Genomic DNA, 10,162 nt, shown 5'->3' with positions numbered 1-10,162 from the left:
ATGCTGGAGAATGGCTGTTTTCCAGATGTGAGCAGTGAATCCATCCATCCATCCGTCTGTCCAGCCAGCCTGCCGATGAGACCCTGCCTCACGAACCACCTTGGGGCTGAAATCTCTGGGAGTTATCAATCAATCAATCAATCAATCAATCCCCTCCATCAATAAACCCCTTCGGTTTATAATCTATGGCTTCTGTATGACCTGTCAATCAGTCCATCAATGGACCAATCCATCCCCCAGTCATTCCCCCCTGCTCCGGCCCTGTGATCTCACCAACCCATTCCAGGCTCTGAGGGGAGCCTGACTTCGGCCCTTGAACATCTGATTTCTGTTCCTCCCGAATCCGCCCCCTCCGATGCAGGGTGGTGTAGCCCAGTGGCTAGAGCCCCGGCTGTTCATCCCAAAGTTCCCCCAGGTGTTTACAGAGGAGGCTGGGCTGGCGATGCCCATTTGACAGATGGGGAAACTGAGGCAGGGAGTGGGGCCCTGCCCGGGGGCACATAGCAGAGCTGGGGCCAGGGTGGGTGTTCAGGTGACCCTGGAGGATCTTCTAGCCCCATGGAGGGCGGACAACGGGTGCCTCATGCGGGTAGAAATGAGGAGAGGGAGTGAGCACCCTGGCAAGGGGTGGGCAGTGGGGTTGCCCCTCCCTGAGCCACCTTTAGCTGCCATCCAGGGGGTAGCGTGGATTAGCACCTAAAGCCTGGTGCTCAGGACTCCTGGGTTCTATTCCCCCTTGTGCCAGGCCCTTCTGCTATCTCTGCCTCAGTTTCCCTCTCTGCACTATGGGGTGAATGGCCGTGACTTCCCCCTGCTCTGGGGCACTACAGATGGGGAGAGCCTGGGGTGTGTGTGCTGCTGTTCCAGATGTGGGTGACACCCTGGGGCGGGGAGGGGTTGTCCCAGCCCTTCCAGCAGGGCTGGTTCAGGGTAGGGGGGCTGGACAGGAGCTGTGGAAGGCCCTGCTCACTGGGGGTATCAGGTGAGGACGGGCCCTATCTCCTCCCCTACTGCCTTGGAATAGGGGGTCAGGAGGTGCAAGCAGAATGGGGGATGGGGGAAGGTCAGGGGGTCAGTACAACAAGGGATGGAGGCAGGAGATGGGGGCTGGGGGATGAGGTGGGGGCATGTGGGGGCAGCAGGGATGCCAGGAGAATGAGGGACACGGGGGGCAATGGGGAAACGGGAGGTGGAGAAAGGAGGCTGGGATGGGGGGGCTGGGACCCCTCCCGGGTGACAGAATCAAAGCAGAGGCCTGATCTAGGGGGAAAAGCCAGGTTGCTATCGCCCCATATCCCCCCTTTTCCCCCATGTTCCCTGTGCCGCTCCCTGCCGAGCTCCCCCATGAGCCTCCACACACAGACCGTCTGGCTCTGGCCTCCCCTGCGCCGTGTGGATGTTCCGCAGCAGCCCTGGGCTAAGGGAGGGCTGGAGCCCGGGGTGGGGGTGGGGGGGTGACCTTTGTCCCTCCTCCCTCCCCCTCAAGCACTTTCGCTTTCACTGCCGCAGCTGGTGAGTGAGGCCGGGCTGGGGTAATGCTCGGGGATGGGGGGGGGGGGCTCCCCTCAACCTGCATCCTCAGGTGCCCTCCCCTCCTCTCCGCCACCCTGCTCTCTCCTGTCCCCCCTCCAGGGCTTAATTTGGGGCAGGGCTGAGCCCCGGCCTCTCTGGGCTTGTCACTTCCTAACCCCGGCCCCTCTGGGCTTGGCCCATCAGTTATGAAAGGAAAAATATTGCTTGCACTCCGGCAGCTCTCCACCACTAATGAAGTACTGCCCCCGTCCCCTCCCTTCCTCCCCTCCCCTCCCCTGACCCTCTTCTCTTCCCATCTGTCCCCCTGTTCCTCTCCGGTCTCCTTCCCTCTCTGACCTTCCCCCCCACATCTTCCTCTCCTGCCCCATCTCCCTCCCACTTCCCCCATCTCTTCTTCTTCTCCTGTCCCCTTCACCATCTGACCCCCCTCTTCTTCCCCTTCCCCTGAGACCCTCTTCCTCTCCACCCTCCCCTCCTGACCCCCATCTGATATCCCCCCTTCTTCTCTGACTCCTGCCCCCCCACTCCTCCCCTGCTGCTTCCCCCACCCCACAGCCGCCCCTGGTCTCTGGGGGGCAGCAGGCGGGCAGGGGACCGAGAGCCGCAGCAGCTGGGCCTGGGAGCTCTCAGCTGCCTTCTGACTTCCCCATGGGGGTGACACCAATTCTCAGCAGCCGAGCGGCTGGAGCCCGGGTGCCGACCCAAGGGGACACCGGGGACCTGGTGGTTCAAGCCGGGTTCAAGCGGTTCAAGCTCCCTGTGCCCAAAGCAGGGGGTGGGGATGAAACTGAGGCAAGGGACTGGCTCGGGGCAGCTACAGGGATGCACGGTGAGGAGCTCAGATTTGGGGTCCGGTCCCAGTTCTGCCATGGGGTGTGCATGGTGGGGGGTGGGGGGATGTGGGATTGTGTCTGCGTCAGGTGCTTAATAATGCCCCATAGCCCCTGGGTCTTCCTGTCAGCAGCTCTTGAAGTGCTCTGCAAAAGAAATTGGGATCATTAACCCCATGGCACAGATGGGGACACTTTCCTGCTGAGCTCTGGGACGCCAGCCCGGGGCAGAGATGGCAGAGAGCGCGTGCTGCAAGCTTGTCGAGTATTTGAACGATCTAGAAGCGCGAGAGTTCAAGTTTCACCTGGAGAACTATCCCCTGGAAGACGGCTACAAGCACATCCCCCGCTCCAAGATGGAGGCAGCCGATGCCATGGACATAGCTCGAGCCATGGTCCAAACTTACCAGGAATCCAGGGCTCTGCAGATGGCGGTGAAGATATTGGACGGCATTAGCCGGAAGGATCTGTCGCTAAGGATCCAAAACGACATGCCAGAGGGTGAGTAGATGGAGGAGATCCCCCTCATTTCCTCCTACGGTCTGACTCATTCCTTGCTGGAGCTTTTTTGATAAATGGGAGGGGGTCACCCCCTGGTGTGCCTCAGTTTCCCCCAGTCCAACAAGGGTGGCCTAGGGGCTAGCACACAGAGCTGGCACTCAGTGGACCGGGGTTTCATGCCCAGCTCTGCTGCTGGGTGATCCCAGACAAATCGCAGCTCCTCCCACTCTCCCTGCCTCAGTTTCCCCATCTAAAAATGTCTGCAAGGGATGCTGGCCTCCCCTCTAAAGTGCTTTGCCTCTACGGATGGAAAGCACTAAGGCATGGAGAGGCTGCAGCTACATCTCTGCTACTGAGCCTCGTGTAGACGCCGTGGCCGCTCTGTCTCACTGCAGGGGCTGCCCCTCTCCCGCTGGGGTATAAACGCTTCCTAAATCAGTGGAAGGGATTTTCCCGTCCTCTCTCTGAGAGGCGGTAGCAAGGTTGACGGAGGAATCCGTTGACCTAGTCACAGCGATGCTGGGGATGAGGGCAACCCATCTCCGGCGCTCGGAGCATGACATTTTTCACCTCCCGAAAAACACGGCGGGGTCAATCTCATTTTGCAGCTAGACCAGACCTCTCTGCTGTCAGCACTGGGGGCTTTGCTGGCCTGGCTCTGTCGATCCCGGGGGGCAGTTGTTCCCCCCCCCGCAGCTACATTGGGAGGCGTTTGACAGGTAGGCCAGGTGCAAGCAGCTTGTCCCAGGTCGCCCGTGGTGTCTGTGGCAAAGCAGCAGATCAAACCCAGGGCTTCCAAATGTCAGGCCAGTGTCCTAAGCCTCTGCCCTTTTTTCACAGAAAGGATGTGGATACATTGCAGAGGAGTCAGAGAAGAGCTACGAGAATGATTAAAGGATTAGAAAACCTGCCTGACAGTGACAGACTGCAGGAACTCGATCGAGTTAGTTAAAGCAAGAGAAGGTTCGGGGGGACTTGGTCCCAGTCTATGGGTATGTCTACACTATGAAATTAGGTCAAATTTATAGAAGTCGTTTTTTAAGAAATCGAAATGAATTCTGCCAGAGACCTCCCTAGGCCAATCTAATTCACGGGGGGAGGCACTCAGATCTATGGGGATGGGCAACAGGATCAGAGCTTGGGAGAGACAAAGAGAAAAGTGCAAAGCCAAATTCCTCCTGATACTACAGCTGGACAAACAAGGCCCTGCAGCATGTCTGAGGAAACCATGTCTGCTCCTGGAGCCTAATATGGAGGCCCATCAGCAGACAAGGTAAGTGCTGCGCTGCCAGGGCTGGGGCTATCGGCACCTTCAGTGTGGCTGGGCTGTCCTCAGGGACGTGTCAGAGCTCCAGCGGGCAGAGAGCACGTTACAAACCTGACGCCGCGGATCCCCATGGCCAAGCGATGAATGGAAGGGGCTGAGCCAACCTTCAAAGCACCATGCCAGCGTGTCCCAGGAACGGTTTCCTAGGAGAGGAAATTCTCCCCTCCCCCTCTCTGCGCAGCATCCCGCTGCCCCACGGCGGGAGTCTCTTACTCTCTCCATCTTGTCTCCGTGTAGAGATACAATGTAGCTCCAGCCTCGGAGTCAGCGCCTATGCACGGAGCCGCAAAGTAACCTCTGAAGAACCGCATGTGGATCCGGAGGCACAGGTTGGCCACCCCTGCCCTAGGAAAAGGAGACACCAACCTGTCATGTGCGATCTAATGAGCAGGAAAAGAATCTGGGAGCCTAGAGCACCCACAAGGAAAAATTAGTGGGTGTTTAGCACCTACTGGAAGCCAAGCTCTGCTCTGCTCGCAGTACATCTCGCCCGCTGGCGGCCCCACTGAGCAACTCCTCCTGCTCCCTCCCAGCACTTCCTGCCCACTGCAAAACAGCTCTTTCATGGAATTCAGGATGCTCCGGGAGGGTAGGGGAGGAACGGGGACATGGCATATGTGGGGGAGGAGATGGGGAAGAGGCGGGGTGGGGGTTGGGGAAAGGGGTGGGATAGAAGCGGGACGGGGGTGGAGCAGGGGCAAGAAGAGAGGGGGCCGGGGGTTAGAGGAAGGGGTTGATTTGGGGGTGTGGCTGGGGCAGAGCAGGGGCGGGAAAAGGTGGGGCGGAGCTTTGGGGAAGGGGTGGAGTGGGGGCGGGGCCTGGGGCAGAGCGGGAGTTGAGCACCCACTGGCCAGAGGGGAAGTCGGTGCCTACTGAGGGGATGGACAAAGGACTGATAGAATCATAGAATATCAGGGTTGGAAGGGACCTCAGGAGGTATCTAGTCCAACCCCCTGCTCATGGCAGGACCAATCCCCAACTAAATCATCCCAGCCAGGGCTTTGTCGAGCCTGACCTTAAAAACCTCTAAGGATGGAGATTCCACCACCTCCCTAGAGAACCCAGTCCAGTGCTTCACCACCCTCCTATTAGGAAATTGTGTTTCCTTATATCCAACCTAGACCTCCCCCACTGCAACTTGAGACCATTGCTCCTTGTTCTGTCATCTGCCACCACTGAGAACAGCCGAGCTCCATCCTCTTTGGAACCCCCCTTCAGGTAGTTGAAAGCAGCTATCAAATCCCCCCTCACTCTTCTGTAGACTAAATAAGCCCAGTTCCCTCAGCCAATCCTCATACGTCATATGCCCCAGCCCCCTAATCATTTTCCTTCCCCTCCGCTGGACTCTCTCCAATTTGTCCACATCCTTTCTGTAGTGAGGGGCCCTAAACTGGACACAATACTCCAGGTGTGGCCTCACCAGTGCCGAATAGAGGGGAATGATCACCTCCCTCGATCTGCTGGCAATGCACCTACTAATGCAGCCCAATATGCCGTTAGCCTTCTTGGCAACAAGGGCACACTGCTGACTCAAATCCAGCTTCTTGTGCATTGTAATCCTCAGGTCCCTTTCTGCAGAACTGCTGCTTAGCCAGTCAATCCCCAGCCTGTAGCGGGGTATGGGATTCTTCCGTCCAAAATGCAGGACTCTGCACTTGTTCTTGTTGAACCTCATCAGATTTTTTTTGGCCCAATCCCAATTTGTGTAGGTCACTCTGGACCCTATCCCTACCCTCCAGGGTATCTACCACTCTCCCCAGCTTAGTGTCATCTGCGAACTTGCTGAGGGTGCAATCCATCCCATCATCCAGATCATTAATGAAGATGTTGAATAAAACCAGCCCCAGGACTGACCCATGGGAAAGCGGGAGTGGAGGAGAGGAGAGGAGGCACACGGTGAGCGGAAGGGACCCCACAGAGCAGGGGTGTAGTACAGGAGAGGGGGAACTCAGCCAGGCAGCGGTGGGCGATGGGGGCTGGGAGAAGCGGCTAAGCAGATACAGGAAGAGATGGAGCACAGGAGGGGCCACCGGGGCCCAGGCATCTGGGGCCTGGTCGGCGGCTGTGCCAGGGGAGGCTTAGCCTCCCCGCCTATTATACCCACGGCCTGTGCTTCCTCTGAGGGATCTCCAGTGTCAATGTTCCCCGGAGCTCGCCTTCCCTGACAGGCCTGAGCAACCAGAGCTTGTAACTAGACCACTCACAGCCTCCCCGCGGGGAGCGTATGGACACAAACAGGCTGGAGACAAGTGATGGCAGAAATCACTGGGGACTCGGGGAGCTGAGGAGGGGGCCACACCCCACAGCAGCTGAATTTCTGACTCGGGGCTGAGTAGTGCAGGTTGGATGCGCAGCACAGCTGTGAGGCTGTCTGCTGCGATCGATCCCCCGGGGGTCGATTTAGTGGGGGTCTAGTGAAGACCCACTAAATCGACAGTGGAGCGCTCTCCGGGCGACTCTGGGACTACACCAGGAACACCAGGAGTAAGGTAAGTCTCCCGTCGGCCCAGCACAGAGTAGACACAGCAGTAAGTCGACCTAAGCGACGTCGAATCCAGCTGTGTTATTCACGTAGCTGGAGCAGCGTCACTTAGGACGACTTACTGCGGTAGGATAGACACTGCCTGAGGCCTGAGTTTCCACTGCAGTCTGGATGCTCAAACACCGGATTGGCAACACAAGTCCCCAAGCCCAGGCCACACAGAGACAGGCTCAGTGTGCAGTGTGGACACCCCCTCACACAAGCCCAGGATTGTCAAATGAGGAAATCCTTCCTTTCCTTTGACTTGCTGGCAGAGGAGCCCAGTGATATTGGAGCTCCCCAAGCGTCAGTGACAAACGCAGCGCTCCAGCCACTGAGCTCTAGGGCTCCCTGCTGAAAGAAACGCTTCAGGAGGGACAGGTCAAAGAGAGGTGCTGGTCTTTGGCCAAGGGCAGGGAGTCCCACCCTCAAATAGAGACCATTTCCCTCGTTGTCTGTCTGTGCCGGGGCAGGAGCAATAACACGGCCTCCTGCATTTGCTATTGCAGAGAGTGGTTTCTGACGGTCTCCTCAAACACAGGGTGCGAAACAGGCCTCAGACCTGACTGGGTGTAAACAAGAACTACGCAGCTAGACTGAGCCAGCTGAGAATTCAGATGTGCCCCTTGCCTAGAGCGATGGACTGAGCTGTGAGGGGACTGGAACCTGAGCTCCCAATGTTTAACTGGCTCTCGTTCAGCATCTTTCCTCCGAGTGCCGTCACTGTAGGTTAAATACTCCAGCACCGGACTCCCTGCCAGCTCTGGGCCCCACAAGCTTTCCTTGGGACTGGATTCTGTACAGCAGGGGTGCAGGGAACCAGCAGGTGCATGTGACTCCTTGGTAAGGTTTTGCGTGCAAGGTGTGTGTGTGAATCTTTGTGTGTCAGAAGCAATGAGTGTGGCACTCTCACTGAACCGACAGAGGGCCACAGTGGTTGGAGCGAGACAGCAGAAGAATAAAGGGGCAACGATGAGCATAACGATGATGATTGTGTTGTGTTTCATTCCTTAGATCTGGTGCCACTGCCCATCCCTTTAGCCTTGTAGTTTACCAAGGGTAAAACTAACCATCTGTTCAGATACAAGGGAGTGTTTGTGTTCATTTCCGCTAGCTACACAGGGGTTTGATGTTGCTGCTTTCAATCCTCCAGCTCTGCTGGGATAAGGAACAATTCAGGCCGTCACTGAACTGAAGGAGGGAGATGATTTTCTGACAGGGAGGGACGCCTCCTCTTCAAGGTGTTTGGCAGGCAGCCTCCTTCCCAGCTCTGTCCTGACAACAGCCAGTTGAAAGGGACCCTCCCCAGCCCTCCTCAGCCTGGTGAAAATGAGCCAGTGAGTGAGCGTGGGGGAGAGCAAGCAACGGAGGGAGAAGGAGTGAGCGGGCCGGGACCTCGGAGAAGGGGCGGGACATGGGTGGTCAGTTTTGTTGGGTCAGAAAGTTGGCAACCCTAGATCCAGGGGAATCATCCAGTATGATTCTCTTCTCAGTGAATTATCACTTCACATTAAAAAGAACAGGAGTACTTGTGGCACCTTAGAGACTAACAAATTTATTAGAGCATAAGCTTTCGTGGACTACAGCCCACTTCTTCGGATGCATACAAGTACTCCTGTTCTTTTTGCGGATACAGACTAACACGGCTGCTACTCTGAAACCTGTCACTTCACATTGTTTGCTCAGACCAGCCTCCCCGGCCCACTCACTGCTGTGCGGGGCTGTAAGTGTGTCCATTGCTGGACAGCAGGAATTCCTGCCCATTTCCCTTCCGGCAGGAGCAGGATTGGAGTGTGTTTGTGTTAATGACATTGCTCTAGATTGTTGTTCGTTCCCCATCTTGACAATTCAGACAGTCCCTTTCCCATTCAGAACTCCATCATATCGTTCCAATAGCAGGGGTCTGGTTTTCTCTGGGGCACTGACATGTTTCAGGGGGCTGGTGAGTGAACTCAGCCTTGCATTCCGTCCTTGATGAGGCGGGGCAAGGGTGTTCAGTTTTGTTGGGTCAGAAAGTTGGCAACCCTAGATCCAGGGGAAACAAACACCCAACGAGGCTGGCCAGGGGCAGGACATCAGCTTGGAGGGGAGGGGTGGGGGGGGGCAGTGACATCACAAAGGCCTGTTGCAGGAACTCGGCCTATTGGGCAAAGGTGGTGGGGAGGGGATGACCTCACAGAGAGACCCTCACATCAGCTGGGCAGGACAGAGGTGCAGGGCCAGGCCAGTCTCTGAGACCCCCCCCGGCTTTGCTGCCGCAAGTCTCCTTCGCGAGGTCTCTCCTCGAGGACTGAGAGAGAATTAGGATTCACAGATGTGAGCATGAGGAGGAACCTCTGTGGAGTTTTCTCCTTTCCTACCATTGATTGTGCCAGAAAACAAACTTCCCTTTTACAAGGTAAGAGGCCCAGAGAGGTTTGGAACCTGTTCAGTCTGATCCCCCTGGTGCAGGCAGCATTCTAGGCCCAGAAAACACTGGCTTAAGGGGGCAGAATTTGATTTCCTACCTAGGACATTGACGCTTGGAATCCCTGGGGACATTGGAGTTTATCCTTTTTGGTTTCCCTTTTCCTCTCTCCTCCCTCCTTTCTCCTCTTCTCTTGCTTCTTTTTCCCCTTTCCCCAGCTTCCCTCCCTCTACCAAGGAGGGGTGTGTGTGGAGTGTGGATGGGGTGGGGGGTGCTCTCATTGTGGGAGGTCCTCACAAAGAGGTGGGGCTGGATTTGAGAGTGATCCCCTCTGATGGTGACCTGAGCCGTCCTTTGGGACATCTGGTGAGACCTCTCACCCTCCCGCCTCTCAGAGTCTCAGTGCTGATTGGCCGAGCAGGGGGCTATCAACAGCGAGGAGACTCAGGTTCTTTTGGTCTCTTTTCAAATCAGGCAAATAAGTCACAACCAATCCAATGTATGGGATTAATCTTGCTGCTTCTCTCCATTAATTATCTCTTAGCAGTTCATGATTTCCTCTAATGTTCTAGGTCTTCTAAAATACTTGCTGAATAATTACTATGAACCAGTGTTGGTCTGTAGCTCACTTGAGAGCACTTTATTCTGATCAGTCACTGTATGAAATTCAAGATGTGACAGATAGGTTGAAAGTCAGGAGCAGTGTTTCCTCTAATTTTTTGGGTCCCCATGTGCGGAATGAATTCTGTTGTGTGCACCAATATGGAGGTGAGGTGTGACACATCACCTGTATATTGGTGCACATTACAAAATTCCTTCTGCACCTGGATGATGTGTGGCAGGGGTGAGGCTGAAGGGTTCGGAGTGTGGGAGGGGACTTGGGGGGGGCAAGGGTTGGAGTGCAGGGGGGTGAGGGCTCTGGCTGGGGGTGCGGGCTCTGGGGTGGGGTTGGGAATGAGGTGCTTAGGGCTAGGACAGAGGGTTGTGGTGCTGGGGTGTGAGGGCTCCAGCTGGTGGTGTGGGCTCTGGGGTGGGGATGGGGA

The 10,162-nt window shown here is 56.4% G+C and overlaps 1 protein-coding gene across 2 annotated transcripts; it reads left to right on the top strand.

The window, feature by feature from the left end:
• The first annotated feature begins 1,484 nt into the window (after nucleotides 1–1,484).
• LOC103306776 (NACHT, LRR and PYD domains-containing protein 3-like) lies at nucleotides 1,485–8,494 on the top strand. 2 transcript variants are annotated; one of them, XR_010593490.1, is made up of 3 exons: nucleotides 1,485–1,512; nucleotides 2,498–2,864; nucleotides 3,705–7,214. XR_010593490.1 is itself a non-coding variant. In XM_065571496.1 (3 exons), the coding sequence occupies exons 1-3, from the start codon at nucleotides 2,597–2,599 to the stop codon at nucleotides 7,276–7,278; spliced, it is 417 nt and encodes a 138-aa protein (XP_065427568.1). In that variant the 5' UTR covers nucleotides 1,519–2,596; the 3' UTR covers nucleotides 7,279–8,494. The 2 variants fall into 2 exon arrangements, 1 of the variants encoding a protein (XP_065427568.1); XM_065571496.1 differs by lacking the exon at nucleotides 1,485–1,512 and adding an exon at nucleotides 7,222–8,494 and having other exon boundaries at nucleotides 1,519–2,864; nucleotides 4,429–4,520.
• Nucleotides 8,495–10,162: the final 1,668 nt, after the last annotated feature.

Source organism: Chrysemys picta, chromosome 17 (assembly GCF_011386835.1).
Source record: "Chrysemys picta bellii isolate R12L10 chromosome 17, ASM1138683v2, whole genome shotgun sequence".
Lineage (NCBI taxonomy): Eukaryota > Metazoa > Chordata > Testudines > Emydidae > Chrysemys > Chrysemys picta.
Note: the sequence above shows the minus strand (reverse complement) of the source record. Positions and strands in the feature narration are given on the sequence as shown.

Coding starts and splice junctions, on each gene's coding strand:
- LOC103306776 (XM_065571496.1), top strand. CDS start 2,597: ATGGCAGAGAGCGCGTGCTGCAAGCTTGTCGAGTATTTGAACGATCTA. Junction 2,865..4,428: donor CCAAAACGACATGCCAGAGG/GTGAGTAGATGG, acceptor GTCTCCGTGTAG/AGATACAATGTAGCTCCAGC. Junction 4,521..7,221: donor ATGTGGATCCGGAGGCACAG/GTTGGCCACCCC, acceptor TTGCTATTGCAG/AGAGTGGTTTCTGACGGTCT.